Source organism: Ammospiza caudacuta, chromosome 5 (assembly GCF_027887145.1).
Source record: "Ammospiza caudacuta isolate bAmmCau1 chromosome 5, bAmmCau1.pri, whole genome shotgun sequence".
Classification (NCBI taxonomy): Eukaryota; Metazoa; Chordata; class Aves; order Passeriformes; family Passerellidae; genus Ammospiza; species Ammospiza caudacuta.
This window is the reverse complement of record NC_080597.1, coordinates 70,332,820-70,358,260: the sequence shown is the minus strand read 5'-3', so window position 1 is coordinate 70,358,260 and position 25,441 is coordinate 70,332,820. Positions and strand designations below refer to the sequence as shown.

The following is a 25,441-nucleotide window of genomic DNA, read 5'->3' as shown; positions in this document are numbered from 1 at the left end:
GTGCATGGGTTATTAAAGAGGGGTATTTATAAAATGGAACAGAAATATTTAGGGAAAGGCACTGACAGTGTTTTTTAATGAGAGATGTTCTGGCGATCACAGATTGAGGGTGTTGATAGAGGATGTTAATAACAAACTCCAGGGAAAGCATTGCACTGAGCATATGCACAAAACCTGTTCTGATGCCCAGTTAATTCCCTGGGTCCTGCTGGGACTGTAATGGACCTTTGTTTTCATGAAACTCAGCCTGTTTAAACAACAGATGATTAGACACAAATGGACAATATATTTCAGTTTCAGACTGTGTTCCTTACTAAGGCCTGGGGATTTGCATGCCTTTGCTGTTCATAGTAGGATTCATCTTCTCCAAGATTCATTCTATTTGATCACCAAATACACTAATAAGACATAAGTTTCTCTTTTGTGCAAATATCACAAATATACAGGCCTTTTGTAAAACTTTCTAATTTCAGTTATTCAAGCTAAGTCTCCACCTCTCCTATTTTTTACTCATTTAACCTTTTTTTCTGAGACATTCTGGCCGCAGACCAGCTGAGATGGCACATTTTTTGCATGTTAGTACTCTTCAAGTGTTTCACACTGTCAGAGTACCACAGAATCACACACTCACAGAATCATAGAATGGTCTTAATTGGAAGACACCCTCAAGGATCATTGAATCTGACTTTTAAGTGAATGGGCCATGTGGGAACCAAACCCATCACCTTGGAATTATAAGCACCGTGCCCTGCCCAACTGAACTAATGTCATGTTGACCTACAGTTTTTAATAAAAAATAAAAAAAATTAATAATCTCTATTTGTCATTCCAGTTTGATTTATGTGGTCCAAAGTCCTACTTTTTCTTTTTTCTTTTTCTTTTTTTAATATTTGACTATGTCCAATACTTAAATATTTCCAAATCTACTCTGCTGCTCTCACAGAAGTGCCACTCTTGATCATATCTGGAAATAAATGAAGAAAGGTTATGACATTTTTTTCCTATTTTAGTTTCTTAAATGACAAAGAGAAGATTGGTGACTGGAAGTTCTGTCCAGTAAATAAAATTTGAAGCTAATCTTAGAGTACAGCCTGACGAAATCATTTGAAAAGCAACAATGTGCTTGAGATTTCTGCACTAGTGTACTCGAGATTCCCAAGGGAAACTTATTAAAAATTGCCCAATCCTTTAATTTTTTAATCTTTCCCAGATGTTTCTTTGACCACAGATTGTCTGTAAGAATTCAAAGGCAAAGGACTGTTTTGAAAAAAATATTGTAGAAGAGGCAAGTTTGGAAGTTTCAGACATCAGTAGCCAATTAGAGAGTCTGGTGGAAAAAAACAAAAAAAACCCAAAAAACAAGCAGAAGAATTTTGTTGCTTTTCAGCAACCTGTATGACTTAGGATTTTATAGATTTAGATTCTGTCTTTTCTGTGATGCAGACACTGAACTAGTGCCCTTGTAAACTGGAGTAATCTCATCTGGACCAGACTCTGCTGTGAGCCACATATGTACAGGGGCTTTCACAACCTCTGGACCACATGGAACTGAGGACTTCAGGAGGTTCTTATCCTCCTGTTCTTCTGCAACACCAGTAAAGACCGAGTGTCCTGTCCAAGCTGTGGAGTTGAAGTTTGCCTTCACAAAAACACCATTGTTAGTGTTTTATTTTAGTTTAAGCCAAAACAAAACCTTTCCTACAGTGCTTGGAAGGAGTATCCTGGATTGTAGCTGACAGTGCAGTTTTGCCAGTGGGTACAGGCACAAGGCTGGGAATGCTGCAGCTGAACAAGTTACTGTCCCTCAGAAAGAAGCTGTTGTGTTCTCAACCTCCCTGCTGGATGGTAACAATCATTAAACTGCCGTATACTGGAAATGTGGGATTTAATTTGCATCTGGTGATGGAAATGAACAGCTTTAAAGCAACAGGATCGGAAGAGAGGCTTGTTCTGTCACCAAGGTACAATGGATGCTTTGAGCATTGTTAAGTCCCTGTGGCTTTGTAAGTTTGATTACATGCCCACATATCCACATGATTTGGTTCACATGTCCTCTCTCAAGAGCACTCCGATTTGGAAATGAGAATGTACTCCATGTAGCTATTCTGGAACATTTCCTGCAGAAATGTGTGGGCTGGAATTGCTATTCTTGTCTCAGTTTATTCTAGCAGGAGTTATTTCATTTGTGCTAAACCATAATGAAGATATGCACACATACCATTCTGCATTTCCCCCCTCAAATTTGCTAAAGAAAAAGTCCATTTTCAGCAGCTCAGCTAATGCTGGTCAGTGAGTGGACAAGCTTCAACTCATCACCTCTCAGAAAGGTTCTCCTAACAGATACGGCATCTTTATAGCTAGTTTGGTTTCATTTTCATTTTTTATTTTTTCTGTTTGTTTTTGCCTTTTTAATTTTTTTTTCTTTTAGTCTGAGAAGCAAAAGCATCCATAGAACTGCTCTCCCAGTTTACATAGGGGCCCTCAGCCTTGGAGGCAACTATATTTCCAGGGTCCCTGCAAACACCTGTAATTCTCATTCCTGTGCTCTAGGAGAAGAAAGTTTTCATGTGTTTACAGCTGTTTGCTGTAAAGCTCTTCATTACAAAGCTGTCCAGATGGTAGATTTTTCATGGACTAAAAAAATTCAAGGAAGTCTGATCAATCATAAAGAACAGTGACCCAATCATCCCTGAGAACTATTACTGCTCATGGAGTTCATTTAAGTTGTATCTGTTATTAATTCAGATCAGGACACTCATGAAATTCTCAAGTGGGGATTTTCTGGAATATTGTACATTGTGATATTAGGGATGTATTTTTCCAAAAAGCTCAGGCACTTAGCTGATGCAATTGATTTCAGAACAGTCCCTTTTTCCAGCCATTTTCATGCTGATTTGAGCATTTGATAATGAAAATATTATCCTGGTTAAGAGGCTAACAGTATCTAGCAGGGTCTACAGAAGAGCTGATATCTAAGACTGTGTCTGCTCAGGGAAGTAGAGGACAGTGGGATATAAACCAGAGTTATGTGCACTGAGATTGAACCACCTGAGGCACAGCTCCAGTGTAGCTCCATGCTGCCTTGGCATGTGTGGAACAGCTTCAAAATTGCAGTGCAGATCCAGCTTTTGCTCAGTGAAATAATTTATTCTGGCAAAGCTCCAGGGAGCAATTTAATCAAGCCTTGGTGCATGCAATTAGTGCCTGAAATCCATATGTTGGTACTTAAGCAGCAGTAGTAGCCAGGTTTTTTCACTGTCAAAACTGGTGGGCTTTGCAGACACCTTTGAAGATAAATCTGGATGTTCTGCATCTGCAAAACTAAACCAGCCACTTAGCAGAGCTTGCTGTGAGTAAAGGATGTGGGTGGAATCTGCATTCAGAGAGATGGGAAAACGTTATTGCTCTTGTGCTGCTGGGTTTATTAGTGCAGCCACCATCCTGTGGTCAGGGGCCACTCCCCAGGCAAACCTGGCTCTCACTCAGCTGCTGGGATGGTGATTTGGTGGGTGATTTGTTTAGCGTGGCAGTAAGTCCAGTGCCAGCCACAGGGACACACCGGCACCAGCAAATCCTGCAAATGGAGTGGCTGCGGCAGTGCCAGGGGAAACCAGTGTCCCTCTCCCTCTCTGCACCTGTCACTTCTGCTCCTCTGAGCTGCAGGGATAGCATAAATGCTTGTGAGATATTGCCAATCTTTTTAAAACACTGAAAATGGCTTCATAACAACCACCTGCAAGGAGCCATGAATTAGATTCAGCTATCAAACACATGAACCTGTGTTTGGTTGTATTTGTGGCCATTCAAGAATCCTGCTGGTAAATGGAGACAGATAAGCAACACCTCTATGTGTCAGTAATCTTGATCTATCTTATGATTTATTGAATCTCACAGAACATTTTCTTTAACCTTTATAAGATTTTTATTTTTGCTGGCAGTAGAATTTATTCTGATGTTTTGGTTAAAAAATTCCCTTTTTAATGGCCCTGAGATTATTACATTGATTTTTTTGAATGTGTATGGGACTGGAAAACACAGGAAATATTCTGGACAAAAGAAGGAAAGATAAATCTCAAATGTGTTAGATAGAACAAGTAGAGTGTTTTTACCACAATTCACAAGTGTGTATTGCACATTTGTTGGACAGAGGGGGCCCCTTGTTAGATGACAGTGCTCTCTGCCCTTCTGAAATTTAACCATGAGAGAGTCTCATGGCACTTAATGTGGCTTAATGAATCTAATTTCACAGAGCTCCTTTGAGACAGGGAAGAGCTACTCTGAACAGACAATAAATTAGGCTGTGGAACAGAATAACATTAAGGTAAAGTTTTTTCTCTGCTGAGAAACTGGGCAAGTTTCTGTCTCTCTGAGCTGCAATCTGTCCTAATGGAGATTCTGTTGTTGCCTTTGGTCTCCTGAGAAAGTCTTTCTGTCTCTGGGAATAAGTTGCAAGTCCAGATTCCCACAGCAAGACCATGGCAAAGCCATGTCCCAAGGTTTTTCCTAATTTCATTGCTATAACACAGGGCCTGAGCTCTTGCTTTGAAAAAACATGGACTGTGGCTAGTGTATGTTTTATCCAGTTCCTAAATGATCTGCCTTGAAATCTGTCTTGTTGCCTTTTGGTTATTATTTGGGCAGCTGGAAGTCAAACTGCATCTAAAACATTCATACCAATATATAATACAGGGTTTTTTTTCCTGATTTAATTTTTTTTGTTTCTAAAATATAAAAATACACCAAAAGTTTGGCAGAAAGAGCTATTTTAGAAAGGCAGGAAAGAAACACTGGTTCTGAATGGGCTGGGATGTGGGTGTGTGGTGGGTGGCAGGCATAAACCTAAGGTAGAGAATAAATGAGGTACCTCTCTAGCCAACAGCCTCCTGTGCAGTCTCCCCATGGTCTCAACTACTGGAATGTACATTTTTTTCTCAGGTTAAAATCTCCCTTTTTTCCAATTTATGAGTATTTTCTTCTATCCTCTGGTCCTGCATGATGTTGATAAAGACATTTACTTTGTGTTCCTGAGAGCAAACCTGTACACACTGAAAAGCTGATGTTAGTTTCCCACCAAACCTTCTCCAGGCTAAACACATGCAGTTCCCTCAATTTCTTTCTGTAGGGTTTGTGCTCCTGATTATCCTCCCCATTATTATATTTGTATTTATTGAATCATTCTTTTACCAAGGGACTGAAAGTTAGAGGTAACACTCTAGATGTGGTCCAAAGAGAATAGAATAAACAGAAATACTTATTTCCATCTATGTACTGGCCATGTTCTGCAGATACAGCCCAGCAGGCTGTGAGCTGCCAGACTGCATCTCTGGCAATAAACATGAGCAATACTGAAAAGCTGGGCTCCACCATAATTTTTCCCCCTTCTCTTGGGATTTAGTAGGCTCCTACCTGGGGACAGTGTGTCCCTGAGTGACTCAGTCTGGACACTTCTGGCATCCTCACATAATTTGGGAGTATTTAGGAGGAGGAGAGTTCAGTGATGCAGATGCAGCTGCTCATCTTGGACCCAAGAAAAAATTTACTCCAAGCTAATTTGCTTTCAAAGGGAAATGAGGACCCTAAGGGCCTCACTGCTTTCAGAACTGAAAAATCTTTGTCAGCCTGCAACATCACCTCTCCCTAACCCATTTTTAAACTAAGGGTGCCATCTCTGGGATATCATAATAAGCACTAATGAAGGCAGTGGCTGCACAGGGGCTGTGTCATGACCTGCAGCAAAAAGCACCAATTTGGCTTCAGCAGAACTGCAAGCACTGACCCCAGAAAGTCACTGAGAATGCCAATATCCCAGTTCTTTAAATCACCAAAGGTCACTTGTAAGGAACTCAACCAGATGCAGTGAGGTTATTTAGGAATCCCAGCCCGGCTTTTTCTCCCGTGGAATCTTATGGTGCATTGCAGGACTGAAGTGATTTCCATCAGCTTTTACACTCTTTGGTATTAAGAGACCTGTTTCCTACTTTGTAGGTATTGTTCCTTAACAAAATAGCTTCCAAAAGATAACTGAGGAAAAGATAATTCACTATCAAACGAATAAAAAATGTCTGGCATTTTTTGTTAGTGGGAAGAGGGGTGAAGGGTGAAGTCTTGCTCTTCTGAAAATGAGGAGCAATGAAGCTGGGAAAAATATAGCTAAGTGTTTGCAGTGGACTCAGTAGCTGCCACACAGAGAGAAGCAGTGTTTGAACTGTGAAATAACTTCATCTGCAAAATGAACATCAGAAATAAGGAATACTGTCAGAATAACAGCTAGGATTTCAGCATAGGACTTGAGAATTTCTTTTCATATTTGTGTCTGTCCTGTGCAATAAAAAGCAAACCATGGAGGTCCTGCAGAGAAACGTTGTGCTTTGAAGGAATTGTTTGGAAATCTTTTTTCCTGCAGGGGAAGGCACAGTGAGCTGTCACATATGCACTCTGCCTCCACACAGCATTACTGTTGCAGTGAGGTAAACTGAGCACCAAACCTGCAGCTGAAAAGAGACTTGTGCAGAAGATCTTGCTTTGCCTGAGAGTGCAACTCTTCTCTGAGACTTCATAAACCTGCCTGTGACTCATGTCCCGTTTACACAGGATCAGAAAAGGTACTAAAACTGGGGCTGTTGGTTCTAAAGGAACATGGAATTGCGTCTGGAACTAAAAGAGTTATCAATGATAAATATGGTAATTTGAGACTTGTTAACTGATGAGTAAATCCTAGTCAGAAGGGGTAGAATAAGTATAGGTGATGTCTAGGTGACCCTAGCTAGTTCTTATTCTTGACCACTTTCTCTTGTAGTGACATCCTTTCCCACTTGGAGCAGTTTATGGCTCTCTACAACTCCCTGAAAGGAGATTGCAGTAGGTGAGGGTTGGTCTCCTCTCCCCTAACAAGTGATAAGACAAAGGGAAAGGGTCTCAAGTTGAGCAAGGGGAGTTTAGATTAGATACTAAGAAAAATTTCTTCACAGAATTGGTGGTCAGGCATTGGAACAGGCTGCCCAAGGATGTGATGGATTCACCAGCTCTGAAAGTATTCACAAAACATAGATGTGGCACTTGGGAACATGGTTTAATGGTGGGCTTGGCAGTGCTGGGTTAAAGGTTCCACTCACTGATCTTAGAGGTCTTTTCCAACCTCAACAATTCCACGACTCTCTCATTGTATGGTAGAGCTCCTTCCTTCTTACCTGTGATCTCAGTGGTTACTTATCCACCCCTGTAAAGTCTTACAATTTCCCCTTAGCAAAAGGACAAAATGCACACACTTAGGAAATAAAAATTATAGCCCAAAACGAAATCAAAATGATTGCAAAGTAATCAGTTACAGTGGGATTTTCAGAGAAGCCAGAGGGAGGTACCCACATTCCTTTGAAATCTCTAGGAATGAAATGCTCAGTGTTCTTTGGGCATTTGAAAACCTCAGCCTAGTGGCTGTTCAGGTTCTGAATGTGGAATAGAAACAAAGAGAGGAACAAACAGCAAGAATCTGGCTGAGGGGTGGTGGAAAGAGGGGAAGAACAGAGATAAAAGAGGGGAGAGTTTAAAGGAGACACATGGAAGCTGGCAAGTGCATGTGTGGCTTACATGCTGGTGGTAGGTGGCCCAGTTCAGAGAATGGATTTTTTAGTAAGAATCTGGTTCACTTTCACAAGCACAAAATCACCAGAGGCTGTCAGTCCACAGCACAAATGGGTTGTGTGGCTTGGCAAACCTCTGAAACCCCCTGCCCATGTCTCCTGCCCACATCCCTGTGGGGTCCATGCACAGTGGGACAGAGCCCTGTATGCTACGTTTTGTTTACTTTTTGGTTCATTTAAGGATTTTACACTATTTTCAGTGGTGATGGAAGTCAGCAGCTATTGTTAAGACTCTGGTTGAAAGACGGTTTATTCTTGGAGGAAGGAAATGGAGGTGATTAGCTTTCAGGCTCCATGAGCCCCTGGCAGACTTTTGTGGCTAAGGAGAAATGACAGCCAGGAAAAGATTGCCAGTAAATGAGTACATATTTTGAATTTCATGCCAGATGGTCACTCAGGAGTGGCTTTAGCTTTTCTGATAGCAGTAATGCACCGTTAAACCTGCTGCAGTGGTTTTGTTACAGTTTACTTGAGACACAGCAAGGAACTGAAGAGAAGACAGCAGGGCACTGGTTTCTGTTCTGCCATTTTTTCTGGATGAGGCTCTAAATTGGAAATAACTTTTGTGGTTGTGATCTGGAGGTATTGTGTGTTGACAGCCAGGTGACAGCCAGGATAAAATCTTTACATCATGTCAATATAATATACATAGACATTAAAAATCCAGCCCACCTAAAGGAATGATTTAATTTTTTTTAAGAGCTGACTGCAGGGAATGGACCCTAGTCTTCATTTTCAGAAGAAAAATCCAGTTTTCAGAAACAAGGAAGAACGAACCCAGCACTTGAATAAAGGTGTTCTTGCACCCACATGCATATTCCTGAAAAGAGCAGACCTAAGTATCTCAAGTATGGAATTGGGATTGGCTATGCAGGTGCTCCTCTGCAAATGAATACTGCCTCTGTTTCTTATTATCTTTACTGTGTCAATCTCTCCAAGGAAAATATGTTTGAAATTTCTGTTGTCAACTAAGAAAGAGTGGATAACCTGGCTCAGATGAAAAGCCACAAGCCCAAAAAAAACCTCCCCAGATTTGTAATTCTTCGTTTCCTGATGCTAGATTCAACTCAAGTCAGAATTTTATTTCATGAAAACAGATTTTTAATTTTTTTAAAACATGAGCTTTTCCATTGACTGAGAATCCTGGCTTGAGTTTTGAAGCATCAAATGCTGTGCAGATTGGGCTCACTGCTAATTTAAACACAACATCTAAAAACTAATTATCCAGATCATCATTAACGATAATAGCCTAGTCTGACCAGAAAATAATTAAGCATTCTGCATTCTCTTGTTGTTTTTAGTCTCTGCAAAAAGTGCCTATCTCACATACTGACTCAGTGGGGAAGGTGTTCATTGCTGATTTACCAGCAAAATCTTTTATTCCTTAGTGGAAGGGTAATGAAAGAAGTACAAATCTGACAGCAGGAGCATCATGAAGTGATTTGGCAGACAGCTGTCCAGAAAAAAAGCAGGAGAGGGAGGGCAAAGGGAGGGGAAGAAAAAATATTGAAATATAAAGACAAATTCACAGGAGGGGGAGAAAAAAGCCAGGAATAATTTTTGTCTGAAGAACTCAGCATGTTTTATTTTAAGGCTAAGAAACTGCACTGTGGACTTTATGGTGTTTACAGCTCTCAGCAAAAGAAAAATGTTTGCCAGGGCTACATCTGGAAGCATCCAGCACCCTGGATGCTGCTTGAACACTCAGGGAAAGGGGTGCTGAGCCTTGCACACACACCCCTGGTGAAATATTTTGACTTTCAGCAGTGGTGTGATTCCAGTTGTTACTGGAGCTACTCTGTCCAGGTGACTGGCTCTGAAATTGGTATGGCACCAAAATGCTTGCCTTTAATGCTTGAAAGTCCTTACAATTTCAGGCTTGAGTCTGCAATGTCTATTATTCTTGACAGGGATTTTCTTTTGGAAGAGAACTTGTGACTGACTATCTTAGCAGGATGGGCAACAGGAGTGAATAGCTTAATTGTCTTTTCTAGGTTTAATTACATCTTTTTTATAGGTGGTGTGAAATCTAGAGGAAAGCTAGAAAAGAGAGACTGAAGGAAGGCCAACACAATCCATGTAAAGAGAGAATAAACATCTGAACACTTTTTTCTAGAAGAAAAATGGAAGATGTTTGATGACAAGTTGAATGATTTGTGAAACTATTTGTTTTTCTGAAGAACTGTGTTAAGAAAGATCTCACTTTTAAAAACTTTTGATAAGTCTAGGGAAGATCATAGAGTAATATTAGCTATAAGTATTGTTCCATCATCCTCCTTAGGTTTTAAAAATTGGATGACCTACAGATTTCCATAGACCTATATTACCATTTTTTACATGTACTGATTGAGAAAATCTCTAATCAGGACTTCCAATTCCATTGGACAGCTGCTCCAAAAATAAGATTTTGGAATATGAAACATCTATATACACTCATCTATATACACACATTTATATACATATATAAATAATGTATATTTGATTTGTGCTGCATCCAATCTACTGCCTCAGATATGGATTTAGTCTCAGTGATCACCAGAAATGGGCTTCAAAGGGACAGGCTGACAGATCTTGTGCAAGAGGCCACTGAGTACTTTAGAAATGTGATCTGACTCCCTCTGGGTTTCTGGGAGGGAATGAAATACCTGCACAACCTTCTCGGCTGTAACTACTTTTATAGATATGTCTATTAGGCTACCTTATATCTTCATGTCCTTTGGACACACTTGAACTTAGAGTAGACTGAGGAACACACTGACCACAAACCAAAGGTACAGCAAAAAAACTCCCACTCCCTCACCAGTGGGATAGGGCAGTCATATGATGCTTCAAAATATTTTGCCCGCCTTCAGAAAGTTGTAGCTCTGGGAACTGCTGAACCATAGGAAGTATCTAATAGAATTTCTTCTTTTTGTTTCTAGTCACTTCTGGAACTCATTCAGCTTTTAGTGTCCACAACAACCTACCATTTGCTGGTTTCATTTGATGCATTCTTTGTGTGATTGGAAGAGACAATGAAAAATGATTTCCTTAACAGTTTGCGCTGCCCAAGGTTCTGCAGCTACCATTTCCCCCCTTCAGATATCTCTTTTCCAGCCTGAAACTTACTTGTTCTTTGTGCTCCAAGTGATCAGACCCACATAACTGGTGAAGGATACACTCCTGCTCTGCTAGCTGGTCCACAGAGGGACAAAACCACTTCTACTACAAGAGACGGCTGAGGTTCTGCCCTGCAGAAACTGTTCTCCTGCTGTATGGGTAAGGATTTGCCCTTATATTCCCTACTATGAATACAAAGATGGGTTACACACTGGAATACAAAAGGAAATAAAACACAATTTCTTTAAATTCTTCTGTGCTCGTGCATGTCCTATGGGATCTGACCATGCTCCCAACTGATGGGATTTTATGCCTTCACAAGAGCAGCAACCAGCTCCCCAGAGTAATTCTGATTGAAATGAACATTGGATGAACTCTTGCCCTATTTATGAAACAGGCAAATGAAGTTCTGTGGGCTTTCTGTCACTGCTGGGATAGTCTGCAGTACACAAGAACTCTTACTGCTGTTGACACTGGTGCAGCCATTAAGGCTTGTGCTCAGTCTGGAAAAATGTCCCACACTGAGTCTGAAGAAACATCCTGCACTGTCAAGACTTGGTGCCTTTGGAAACCTGCAGCTGACCATGAAGAAATACCAGATGCAGGGTCTTAGTCTGCATCAGTCTGGGCTTCAGACAGCACCCATTGTGATTATGAGTCGTGTGAACTGGCTTGTTTTATTTGACCCAAAATAATGTGAGAACAGAATCACAGAATCATTTAGGTTGGAAAATATCTCCAAGATCCCAGAGTCCAACCTTTGATTGATCACCACCATGTCAGCCAGACCTTGGCACTGAGTGCCACATCCAGTAATTTCCTTAAAATATCCAGGGATGGTGACTCCACCACCTCCCTCCCTGGGGAATCTGTTCCAATGCTTAACAAGCCTTTCTGTGAAGAAATTCTCCTGATGTCCAACTTGAACCTCACTTAGCACAGCTTGAGGCCATTTTCTCTCAACCTGTCATGGGTTGCTGGGGAGAAGAGGGCCCCCTTCATCTGGCTAACTTCCTTTCAGGTGTTTGTAGCTATAAGGTCCCTTCTGAGCCTCCTCTTCTCCAGGCTAAACACCCCCAGCTCCTTCAGGAGGAGACTCTTCACCATCTTTCCTGTAGACCCTTCACTATCTCTGTTGCCTTTCTCTGGACGTGCTCCAGCACCTCAATGTTGCAGTGAGTGGCCCAGAACTGGACACAGGATGTGAGGTGTGGCCTCACCAGTCCCCAGAACAGAGGTCCCTGCCCTGGTCCTGCTGGACACACCACTATTGATACAAGGCAGGATTCCATTGGTTTCTTGGCCACCTGGGCACACCTGGCTCACATTCAGCCACTGTCAGCCAGCACCCCCAGGTCCTTTCCTGCTGGGACAATTCCCAGCCACTCTTCCCCCAGCCTGTTGTCCTGCAGGGAGTTGTTGTGACCCAAGTGCAGGACCTGTACTTGGCCTTGTTGAACGTCATACCACTGACCTCAGTCCATTGGTTCAGTCTGCAGAATCTTCCTACTCTCCAGGAGATCAGCACTCCTGCCCAGCTGAGTTCATCTGCAAACTGACTGAGGGGACACTTGATCTCCTCACCCAGGCCATTGATAAAGATATTAAACAGGTCTAGCCCCAACACTTAGCCTTGGGAAACCCTACTAGTGACTAGAAGACAAGGATTTATTTTTTAATTTTAAATTTCTGTTGTTAAAATGACGAATGTTATGAACATGCAGCATGGCAGGAACACATGTTCAGACATGTAGGTGGTATCATTTATGATTGATGTGAACATATATCTGCATTTTAAGCTGTAGAAAGTGTCATGAAATGCAAAGTTTGAAATAAAGTTTGTAAACTTCAGATGCCTTCAGGGTACACCATAACAAGAAGAAGTGGACAGCTGCTGGAGGTTTGAAATACAATAAGTATTTTAAAGAGTGAATCGAACTAATGTAAATTCAGTAAAAATCATATGCTAGATTGACGCCTAGGGTAAAGTGATCAAGCTAAGACTTGCTTTACTGGCAAACTTACATAACCAGTGGTTCTCTCACTGGAACTGCAGATTAACAGTTCTCACCTGGTGGGGCTGCTGTGACTCACCTGTATGGAGACGCTGCTGTAGGAACCACCAATGACTCCTGCAATGAGCAGCGGCAAATTCTCCTGGATGGCATAGGAGCCGTCAGGGCACATGTACTCAGTTTCATCCACTTTAGTCAAAGATGCCCTGACAAACTCCAAAGACTGTTCTAAGGCATATGTATCCCTGGAACACGTGTCCAAGATGTGAACTCCAAGTTTAATTCCCGGCAGCAAGTAGTTGTCTTTGTTGATTTCATCAATTGCAAACAGCATGGCCTCCAAGCGCTGGATGCCTCGGTCTTCATTGATTCTCCCACATTCTTCTATCCCAGTGCCTTTCTCCTTGATTGGGAATAAGCCTCCCAAGACCAGGTCTCCTTCTATCTTAATTTCCTTTCTGACAAAGCTGTGGTCACTTAGGGAAAGGAAAACTCCTTTGGAAAATAAAGCTAGCGCAAGGACTTGGAGTCTGGTGAACATCTTCATTGGTCCTGTTTTAGCAGCTCTAAGAAACATTGGTGGGAGCAAAAACACTCTTCAGTCCTTCTGATCCATTGCCAGATATGAAGTGCTGTCCCACAAGCCAGTGAAGAACAAGCCAACAGGTTTTTCCACTGGACCTCTAAAGAAGAAATGTAAAGAATTAGAAAAGGCAAAAGGAGACACAGGGATGTGAGATGCCTTAATCATACAGCCACCCCTCCCTGAGGCAAACAAAACTCTTCCAAGCAAATTAAGGTAAATACATAAATAAGTAAGAGAGACATGAAAGAGGAGAATGAGAGACATGACAAGAAGGAGTCTCGTGTTTGATGCTTGCTCAGGGCAGGAAAATGCTTGCGGCTGGACTTTCTCTCTTTAATGTTAATTGCAGCTCAGGGCTCAGATCAAAGGGAGAACACAGCAGTGATGTGTGTGCTTAGGATATGATTTTACTCTCACTAAGGTCAGGACAGTTTGCCAATGACCTGAAAAGGAGAAAAATCAAACCTGAGAGTGAAGATTGCAATGTTACAATTTTGTAAATAAATATGCACATGCAAAATCTGTTTATGCAGCACAGATGCATGACCTGGCCATGGATTCCTTGTCAATATCTCTTCAAATTTATCAAAGTGGCTGCCTTGAATTCTCAATTCTGAGATGAATTGTGTGGCAATAGTTAAGCAGAACACTTTAATAATTTATTTCTGTACTTACCTTTTTTATAACAGAGTATATACTATTAGAGTTGCAGGGTTATCTATAATTTAGAAACACTTAGCACAAAGAAATTGAAATCAGCAACAATTAAGATTTAACACTGAATAATGAATGAACATGCTTATTGCAAGGCAGTTGTTTATCCTAGGACAATTTCAACATTGCTGTACCAAATTGAGTGAAAGGATAATTTTTTGTTCATATTTATTCCAACATTGTTCTCTCATAAATCAATAATGGGTCAGATGCACTGTTAAAGGTCTCCCTCTGCTATCTGAACAGTCTGAGCTGCAGACTGTCTCAGCAGAATTTTCCATTCAGAAATGTCAATGGAAAAAAGGCTTCCTCATCCCTAAATGATCTTTAAGTAAGTTAGTTTGTTTATCACATGTGGATTATTAAACAGGTCCAGAAAATGTATTTTCTGGTAATTTTTAACAGAAGAAATGATGTTGACTGTGTTCAGCAGTACTTTCTGTATCAGACTTAGTACTCTAATTTACCAAACATTATTGAATTGTAAAGAGAGCATATAAAATGGTGATACTACCCCATTGGAAGTCATTATCAGACAAAAATGTGACATTTTTCACATAAATAGTTGTGTGGTTAATAATTCAATTCCATTGTTTTCATGGCTAATCCACTGTTTAGATAAAAACAGGACTTGGGAATTTTTTTAATGCAATATCATTTTTTTTTACCTCTGTGGCGTCTGTTGCCACTGTATCTCAGCAAACATTCATACATGCAGCTTTATAACAGTGGCAAAATATTTGTTTTCCCTGTTTCACACTTGGGAGAAAGAGACACAGAGAAATGAATTGAGATTCTCGGAAGATTCTAAATTCAGATTTTGATCTGCTCAGCACTCACAGTCACTATCAAAACTTGGAAAGGTCAACTGTGCCCTGAACCCCCAGGTTCCCACTGAGTCACTGAGTCTGAAAAACTTCCTAACCAAGTTCTTCCAAGGCTGTTCTTGAGTGATTTACCTAAAGTCATCAGCACAGCCAAGAACCAAACTTTGATCTTTCCCAGTGCTCCTCTGATACCTTAGCAATAAACCTCCCTTGTCTCCTACTGCTCCCTCTGGCATTTATGTGAGTCTTTTATAAGGTCATATTAACCCAATCTGCTTTCAACAGCTCTTCAACACAACCAGGAACAACTGAATTTCCCCAAGAAAAGGCTTTTAAATGGGGCCCTCTAGAAGGTTTTCTGAAACTACCCTGGGACAGATCTAGAGCTAAAGCAGGGAGGATGCTCTCATTCCCTTGAGTCCTTCAAAAGTGCTGATTTCCATAAATGTAATCACCTTTCACTTGCATCTCCTCCATGTCTCAGGAATGTGTGAGTCTCTGATACATCAGCAAAAAAGGATAGAAACGTACTGAAAATTATTTCAACATTGCACTTGGACAACTGATTTCCTCAGCAAAGAATGCAAAGGATTTCTGTGTTCTGTCATTTATGCTTGTTACAATGGTACTGCTGAGGGAAACTGGGATCAGTGATGGGATCAGTCCCTGCAGAACCCAAGGGCTATCTGACTAGGTGAGGATTGGGAATGACCATTTCTCTGATTCTTCCTTGCCACTTCATGTTGGCAAGGTCTGAAGGTGTCCAGGGACGTGAAAGGAGGAGGTGGGAGCCCCATTCAGGTTGGAGAACACAGGTGACTGATCCCCACAGTCCTGCTCTATCTGGGGATACACAGCTTGGTAAGGGGTGTCCATGGGTGGGGGCCACCCACCTGCACTGATTGTCTTACCCTCCCCAGGGCCTTTGGGTTCTGAGTTTGTCATGGGGGCTTTGAGATTACAGGGTGACCCCATGGATGCAGAGTCTTGGTTCCCAGGAAAAACATTGTATTTTATGTGTTCAAATTCTCTCTTTATAAATGGGAGACAGCAAATAAAAACACAGCTTGTGGTATAAAGTGTCCTTCTCTCTTTCATCAGACTTGGCAGCACTGCTGTCCATGTAGTGGCATTGAGTGTCCTGCTGGGCACCAAGGATGCTGAGTAGAGGTTCAGAGTGAAGGTGTTCATGCAAAAGCTGATTTGTCAGGGCAGGTTTCCCATTTGGGTTGTGAGGGATGGGTGCCTGCAGGGTTTCTCATGGGTGGGATTTCTGGAGGAAGCTGTGAGGCAGATTTGGGTGGTCACTGTGGAGACTCTGAACAGACATCATGGTGGGTAGGAGACTATTTTAAAGCAGATCACAGCGATGGGCTTGCAGCTCAGTTCCTCTCCTGTTCTCTCTGGTGTGCACCTCCCACATGCTTTCTCTGCAGCTTGTGTAACTCAGGACTATATATACAAACATTTCATACCTATTGCAGGCTGATACTGCCCATATTCCTCCTCTTAAACATGATGAAGATACCACTGAAGTAATTTCAGTACATTTATCAGTCCTATTGGCTTTTGCAGAGCTGTCTTCTACTAAAAGCATATTTCAAAAAGAAGTGCTTGCTGATCAAGTGAAAATTCTTTAATTTTTTGTTTATATTTAAAGTTTTAATGTCAGCTACAGGCAGGGTTGTATTGTTCTAGGTATTCTGTTAGCACTGCATTCCTGCCCTATAGCCTTTGGATCTCTGGTGGAAATAGAAGTAGAGTCTGGGTGTAGAAGCAATGTAAACATCAACATGGAAAATAAACAGGCTGAAGGAGAAAAGTTTCCATATCTGCATCAGAGGGTTTCTGCCAGCATTGCTCTATCTGAACTTTAGCCAGAAGGACTCAGCTTGTGAAACATCCTCATTTGGCACTCCAGACCCCCTTCTCTTTGCACCACAAGAATCCCACAGGGGGAAGCTGCATCTGCCCTTGGGGGACACTCAGCACATCCCTTACTGAAAGCAACTCACTTGTGTACAATAGCGGCTGTGCTGCCCTCACTGGAAATCCACTTACCTCTAGGTCTGAATCATCAGCTTTTGTGGATTACTTCTCTGTGTGTGAAAAGTTGATTGCAAAAATTTACTATTTCTTGGTGTAAATTTGCTTATTTACTAGAATGAGTACATTCTTCTTTCTGTGAAAGCAACTAAACTGAGAAAGAAGTTTGGGGTCTGGGATTTCTGTGTTCGGTATCCCACTGATATCATCTCCAAAACTAAATCTGCCTTCCAGGGCTATATTCACATGTCAGCTCTGGTCCTTTGCAGGCCTTCTGTGTGCAGCTCACAGAGCAGGTCCACCTGTGCTGTTGGTTCAGAGATAAATTCTTATCAGACTAAGCATTTTCAGCCTATTTGTCTTGTAGGTGTCAAACTTCAAAGTGAATTGCAGTTGAATTTTTCATTTAGCCAGATGACTTATAAATCAAATATTATTGCTCATCCATCAGTGGCAATTTTGTCCCTGCCTTCCATCATACCAGCAGCAATGCCTGGTACTGGCAATCCAGCACCCAGCAGCCATGCATTTTCCAATCTGCCATTTATGAGGATGGAATGGGAAGCCTTACAGAGCTGAGGCACTTCAGATTGCCTAGCTATTTTTTAACACCATTAACTAATGAAAAGGGCAATTGTCGCAGACATCTTTTATGAAAAATCCTTTCTTTAGGATTTTTCCTCCTGAGAAGCTGAGAGGCCTCAGGAGCAAAATGTAAACAATGATTATCTGCTGCTGTGGAATGCAACAGGTGCATCTGTGATTGGTCTCATATGGATGTTCCTAATTAATGGCCAATCACAGTCAGCTGGCTTGGACAGAGAGTCCAAGCCACAAACCTTTGTTATCATTCCTTCTTATTCTATTCTTAGCTGGCCTTCTGAGGAAATCCTGTCTTCTATTCTTTTAGTATAGTTTTATCATAATATATATCATAAAAAAATAAATCAAGCCTTCTGAAACATGGAGTCAAATCCTTGTCTCTTCCCTTAACCTGTGAGATCCCTGTAAACACGGTCACAAGCAATCTACATGACAGGGCTAAAACTCTGGAGAGGTTTCCTCTCCTCCCTACCATGTGCTCTATGCTAAATTTCCCCACATTTGCTCCCCCTCACAGTGTTTTGCAGGGCTCATCTGTTTATGCAGCTTCCCGACAAAGGATGCAACAGGAGCTGACGTGGGTGCTGGAAAGATTATGTTTAGCTTTATTGTGGGTGGCTCCCCCTTGGCAGTTGAGGAATTATGCTGCATTATTCAGAGCCATAATGTGTTATTGTGGGGCCTGGAGCCATATGCCGCCTCGGTATCACCTGCTGTCCTTTGTAAACTTTCTTTGGAGGAGAACCATGCCCAGTGCAAGGTCACAGAGGAGGTTCCCACCACACCTGCGCTCTCGTGGCATTTTACAAATATTGAAGCTAATAGTTTCATCAATAGATCTTTCTCCAAGGTCACCCATCAGTGAAGTATCTTTCCCTGAGCCCTTGCTGTGCCCTACAAATTTTATCTTAGGGAGGGAAATTTTTAAAACAATTCAAATTTCAGCTCAAAATTCCAGTGTGTCTTTCAAGAGTCACACAAGAAGCTGAATGCCAAGATTCCTTTCTCTCAGAGATCATGGATAACTTGCACAGTAACACAGATCATCCAACACATTTATCACATTTATATGTGCCCTGGCAGAGCTTGACCTTAATGCCTGATGAGAACTGCACTGAAACATAATGTCTTATTTAATCAGAAGAAAGTGACAGACAAGCTTGGGTCTCCTTGCCAATTATAATTAGAGATGTTGTCACTTCTGGAAGAGAAATATTTGTAAAGTGACCCAAAGCTTACAGTGACAGACCTGTGCCAAGCACACAAATTGCTCACACCCTGATTCTGGCTGGCTGAAATCTGGTAGCTTCAATCAGGACATAAAAGAAAGCAAAGAAACAAACAAACCTTGGAAAAGTTGCAGAACACGTGATGAGGTGGAGAAAACAAGGAAATTTCTTCTATGGAAATTGAGAATCTCCTTCATGAAATCTTAATCAGGAACTGGCATATAAATTTGCTGAAAATTAATAAAAGTGCTTTAAATTTCAATTGTTGACTGTTACATTTCAGATTTTTTTTTCTTGCCTTGTAAAATATGACAAAAATGGCTTTCCAATTAGGTACTTTTGTGAATTTCATTTAATCTTGAAAACCTGTACGTGAAAAATATAAATTATTGCAATTAGCACCAGCAGCAGCATGAGGCTACAAACCATATAAGTTCATGCCATATCTAGTATATTGTAAAAGAGTTCGAAAAGCCCTAAAAATTTAGGGAAAATTTCAGTATAAAGACATATAAAGCAAGAGAAAATACATCAGAGTAGGAGTAAATCACCAGTCTTAAAATAAAAACTTATATTCTGTTTCTTTAGAACAAGAAGAAAAATTCAGAACACTGTGTTACTATTTGCACTGTGTTAGCATCAACATCTGATGCTTTATGTTTTTTACAATGTCAACACAGAGCAGATGCCCAGCCCTCTCCTCAGAGATCTATGATATGCTGTTTCAGAAAAAAGGATTTAAAATATTAATCACACGGGAAAACAGATGTCTTTGATGTGTTACTCTTTAAGTTTCCAGATATTAAATAACTCTATAGATTAGAACTAGAGGTATTAATTCAGCCTGGTGAGGAACAAGGAGCCCCTGAAGATAGCCAGATATTAATATGGTGTGGAAAAATGAATCTTTGTTATTTGTTAAAATACATGAGAGCATTTGGCACTGTCTGAGCTCTTCCAGAGTGAGTTTGGTCTCAGGAGAGGGAGTTGCAATGAGCAGACCACCAGAGGCAGAGCTCTGGGTCAGGCCATGCAGGCTCCTAAATCACTGGAGTTTCTCCCTGCTCTGACAATGAGTACATTCAAGTGCACTGAGGAGTCCAGCCGTGAGCCCGAGGCTCTGTGCCATCTGGACAATTTGTGGTGTAATGATCTTGATGTAATGCAGGGTTAGACCTTTGAAAGTCCCACCATCTTCCCTTCTGTCTCCTTTGGAATCAGCTGAATCCTACTGCTTTTTGTCCATCTGCTCATTTCTCCCAGGCTCTGGTGACAGCTGAGAGCCCACCAGCAGTGACTGCAATGAGCAGGCAAGGGCTGTGTGCTTATTGATTGTGTGTTAGCTGGCTGTAGTCTCAGCCTTCACCTGTGATCCCAGAAAGGCATGGAAATGGAAAAAATGGGAGTATAAAGCCTTTGGGGACAAAGGAGCAGCTGGCTTCTGTGACCTGTGGATGTCACTGCAATTACTCCTCCTAGGTGGTGTGGGGGAGCACCAGCACCAGGTGAAGGTCAGCAATGTCAAATGCTGGGTGAGAGAGGTGATGGCACAAGTGAGGAGCAATCTTGTCCAGAGTAAACCATGATGTTTCCAGTGTCATGTGCTGGGGATGAAATATTTAGCTAAGAGAAGCTTTAACACTTGTGCTTAATGCAAGTGAGGCTTAACTAAGTGAAGTTAACACCATCCAAAGTACGGCCCCCCAAGGAGTATCTGTGCATTTACTCTTTAGACACGTATTTAACCTTTCCCTCTTAATTGATTCTTTACCATCTATTTTTTTCTGCCCACACAGATCGTTGCTGCTTTGTGCCCCTAAACACTTCTCAGCTCTCTGCAGGGTTTTCCTTGAGGCTGCACCTCCCCTGAACCTGTGTTCCAGCTGAGGAGCTCTGCCTGGGCATTCTGGGCTCACACCAGAGTGAGCTGCCAGATTTAACTCGTGCTATTGTGCCAAGAGGTTTTCCTCATATTTTGGCAGTACAGAAAATATGGCTGAGCCTCTGCATATGTGGAGGGCAGAGAGTCCTTTGCTAATATTGTTTTTGTTGAGGCTTTGGCTGGCAGCACAGGCAGCCTCAGAGTCACACCAGCCTCACAGGGCAGCAGTGTGCACCCTTTTTCCTCTCTGGCTGCATGTGTGGTGACTTCTGCTGCCACCCAGGCTGCTCTGATGGGACCCAGTCCTGGCTTGGACCCCCAGGCAGCAGCACTCAAGCCTGGCTTGGAGGTCTCCACATCACTAGTCAGGATGAGAGAAACTGGAATAGTGGAGGTGATGGCCAAGAGTGGGCAAAGTCCCCTCTTGTGGCTCCTTCTCCCTTGGCCCAATTTAGTGATGAGTCAATAAAAGCCTTCCCAGGCTGATGCTCCCATCACTGTCTGGTCTGAGCTGTATCTCCCAGTTTGCTACAGCCATACCAAACACTCAGCTGGAAATTTTCCAGGTTAAGATGGTTCTTCTCACTTGACAGAGGCAATATTTCTCCCTCTGCCATATTCACTGCAGGCACTTAGAGCAGCAGCTGCTGCCTTGCCCGTGCCTGCGCAGGGCTGAACTCTTGTCTCATCACCCTTGACCAACCATTCAGTGATGAGATTCCATCTGCTCAACTTGCTCACTACAACATGGCAACTTTTCTGACCTTCTCCAGGAGAATGTCCTGCCTATTCTGGTTAAGCAAGTCCCCAGGTGTCTCTGGGACCCCCAAAAGCATGAAAACATTTCTAATGAAAATACAGGCTTTTCTTTGGGTTTGCCCAGCATCTACAATATGAGGTCAAGGCAGGTGCCTGATTACCCTGACAGGGTTTCACCTTCTGGCCACTTGTTTTGTCGTGTTCCTGGTAACAACACAAAGCAATAGAAAGGGATCAAAACATGGAGAGAACATTCAGGTTTTATAGACCTATTTAGCAGTGGGTTGTAGCTTTTTGATGTTTAGTTGTTTTCTTTCCTTTTTTTAAATATAAAAGGAATTAAAAATGTAATAACAGTAGCCTCTGTTGAAATGATCCTTTCCTACACCCTCCCCCCAGAGCCCAGACTGGTAACTCTTCCATCACGTGAATGTTACCTCCAGGCAACAGCATTCAGCAGAGTGTGAAATCACAATTAACGGAGCAAGTGTTTTGTAAGTGAGCAGAGACGGCCACAAATTACATCCTGCTATTAGCTGACTTCAGATCAACATTGTTGAACAGCTCCATGATTACTGGGCTGTGGCGTGTATTAAAAAAACATTAATAAAACATAATTGATGGTGAATTGTGCTTACTGCCTTCATAGTTCTGATCACAAAAGTCTCAGAAGTTTGCTGGAAACAAAAGCTGCCCTCAGCTATTTGTGGGAATGGGATTGTACTAAAAATTTTACAGGATTTGTTTTGCAGCTGCTGTAAGTCAGTAAACTACTGAAGCCTGTGGGGTTTGCTGGCTGATAGATTCTCTTTGCCTTTTTCTTTTCCAGTCAGCAAAGAGAGGCACAAGACTGCCTCACCTCCACCAGAAAGTACCACTGGAAGTGGGAACAATAGCCCAGTCTGCCATGCCCTAGGTGTGTCCTTATGTCACCGACAGGGAGCAGGAGCTGGTGACTGCTATTTACTGAGAAACAGGCAAATACAGAGCTATACTTCAAAAATACATTTATGGCTCTCTATTGGGCCCCAGATTATATTCAAAGCTTAAATCAGGTATTCTTACAGGAATCTGGAATGTTAATTCTGATTCATGACCCTGTCTGGGCTCATGGAGGGACAAGATATGTCACAGAAGTTTATGGCTACATTATCAAACTCGGATGCCCTGCTATGAATTTATGGACTTTAAAAATGCTGTTCACAATCAGTCAAATGTGAGACTTAAAATGTGGGACTTGGGGCCCAGCCAGTGACACAAATGGACTGTCCTTCTTCATCAGTTAGTGCTTCAGGTACCTAAATCTCACACTCAGGATGAGAATTCCTGAAACACTTCAGACCCTGCCTGCACTTGCTGATCAAGGTGATGCTTAACTCCACTTCTAAGCCAAATTTAGTTGGAGAAAGATGGAACTCTGCCAAAGTCCTCAGGGAAAGAGGCTGAGGGATATGAGGGGATCTTGCCCTAGCTGTAACTATTTAAGACATTTCCTCACCCAACAGTGAAGTGGCATAAAGTGAGGAATAAATCTCACAAGTTCTGAATCTCTCTTGCTGTGACCACTAAAAATGCTAGTGCTAGGAGTGTTGAAGAATCTTAGAAGTGTGTTGAAAAATCTTCGAAGTGGATCTAAAATTAGGTAATATAATGCCTGCATTATTTATTGCCTTATTTTCAGCCTGTGCCCTGGTAAATAAACTTGTATCAACAGTGGGAGTAGATTGCTTAAAAGCATTTCCTGTTAAAGAGCTAGCAGCAAGAGTTATTTTTAATGAAAATAAACCAGACAAAGCAAATTTTTCCTGTTCCTGCAAAGATTTATTTCATAAAGGCAGCAATGAACATGCCTTGTCCTGAGCAAGTTTCTTCTACTGCTAAGAAATGAAATGTCAGTCAGTTATCACTAAGACTTATTTCAGTTTAGTACTCAGCTCTTTGCAGGTGCATCCTGGAACAAACAGCTCCAACCTGCACCAAGCTTCTCCTCTTTCCATCCCACCTGTCCCTCCCTCAGATCTGATGCAAACTGCTTGCTTGGCTCCTTCCATGCAGCTCCACAGCAGTGTATGTACATGCAGACATATATTTTTTATGAGAGGAGCCAGAACCTCACACCCCCAAGACATACACTGCATGCTCTCACTCTAAATGGCCATTGCTATGGCAACAACAGCTTAACTCAGAATTTAGAGAAGCATTTAGCACAAATTATGAAAGAAGAGATGAGACGCTGGGTAAAGCCATGCATGGTTTGGTGGCTCACTGTGTGTCCATTCACTGATTACTTCGGGACACTCTGGGGACCTTCCCACTTGTATTCTGTCACCTTCTGCCCAGCACTGTGCAGGAAACAGCTTTCTCTAGCACTGCCTTTGTCTTTACTCTTTTCTGTGCTGACAGTAAATGGACTTTCAGCCATCTGGTTGGCCACAGAACTGAATTTGCAGTCCACCCAGCTCGGTCCTCAATCCCTCTGCCAGAATAATTCATGGCCTGGGAGTGTGATGGGGATTTCCTTGCTAATGAAGGGAAGGAAAGACACAGGCCCTATTTAGAGTATCTGGAACAGTGCTGGTGCTCTGATGAAGGCCCAGCTGAGCTGTTGGATGGAGCACAGTGCATGTCTGTGACACTTCTCCTTGCAAGGAGTTGCTCTGTGGTGCCAAATCTCCGACATAACGACAAAGCAGAGCAAAGACAAACATGAATAACCTCAACAATTCCTGGTGAATTCATGTTTTTCTAAAGTCTGTGCAAACTTTCTCCTATTTTCTTATATAAGGTCATATCATATATAAGCCAAGATGAAGAGTCTAAAAGGAGAGAAACATTTTAGAAGGGCATGAGAGGGAATAGATTTACAATAGATATAAAGTTATTTCCTGTGAGAGTGAAGAGGCACTGGAACAGGTTGCCCACAGAAGCTGAGGAGCCCCCATTGCTAGAAGTGTTCAATTGACTGGGGCTTGCTATGGGGGTTGAAATTAGATGGTCTTTAAGGTCCTTTCCCACCCAAATCATTCTATGGTTATTCTGTGGTGATGATGCTTTGCTTTGGACAAAGCCCAAAGTTGGTGAAAAACATTCAGGAAAATGTTCGAATCTAAATCGTATGGTAGCCATCTAAAGTGAGGGTCCTTATTTGGAACCTAAAGCTAAGCAGGATGAGCCCAGGTGTTAACTGTGCTCCTTTCATCCCTCACAAGAGGTGGACAAAGAGTTTTGGTGAAGGAAGAGTTAAAACTGCTTTGCATGGATGTTTGCATAGAGGCTTATAATTTCTTGGAAGGCACAGTCCACAGTAAGGATGTACTCTGCCTCACTCCAGGAGGAGTTAGATCTGATTTATTTTGGGAGGATCAGGACTGGATATTCTTTCTGTGTGGCCTCTGTGCCTTGTAATAACAAGCTCTCTTGTTATTACAATTCTCATTGCAATCTAAGATTAATACTTGTATCCCAAATTTCACCAACACCAGCATGAATGAATAATAACCCCATTAAAGAATTCAAGAACTGGCCAAGAGTCACTAGTTGTATTTGTTAACAAAACTGAACCAGAGGTGAGGATTTCATTGCTTTACTTGCGCGTTCTGGCTTTGACTGGGGAGAAACTTCATGATTGCCAACATTTCTACTGACCTCAGGAAGGCAGAGCCATCCTCATGGCAGCAGGCACACAATAAAAGCCATTCTGTGATAATTGCCTCAAATTCTCCTGTCAGGCAGCAATTGAAAAAGGAGAGCTGAGAAATCACAAGACCAGGTGCATGAGAAAAAAAAGTAGGTTAGGAATTGTACATGCCAGATTGCGAATCAGGCTGCACTCCCCTCAAGGGCATTTTCTTCCAGTTCCACAGCTTGTTTCATGGAGAGGAAGATGATGGAGAAGAACCATCTCTGGAGATTGTTTTTCCCAGGGCTGTGGTGCTATCCACATGCCAGTGTTGTGCCTCTGGGAGGCAAAGGGCCCTACATCACATATGATGAACTGCAGAGGGGTCTTTGAGCAAGGAGAAAAATCAGGAAGCAAACAGCTCA

At 42.0% G+C, this 25,441-nt stretch overlaps 1 protein-coding gene across 6 annotated transcripts in view; it reads right to left on the bottom strand.

Moving 5' to 3' along the window:
* GRM3 (glutamate metabotropic receptor 3) overlaps positions 1-25,441 on the bottom strand; it is a 104,878-nt gene that overhangs the window by 33,282 nt on the left and 46,155 nt on the right. For 3 of the 6 annotated variants that reach the window (XM_058804604.1, XM_058804603.1, XM_058804605.1), the window contains 2 exons: positions 18,875-18,986; positions 12,831-13,434 (listed from right to left, as the gene is read on the bottom strand). In XM_058804604.1, coding sequence (XP_058660587.1) covers positions 12,831-13,328 — 498 coding nt within the window. In that variant the 5' untranslated portion in view covers positions 13,329-13,434; positions 18,875-18,986. Of the gene's footprint in view, positions 1-12,830; positions 13,435-16,939; positions 16,990-18,874; positions 18,987-25,441 lie in introns of those variants that run through there. The other 3 variants (XM_058804606.1, XM_058804607.1, XM_058804608.1) reach the window with 2 other exon arrangements.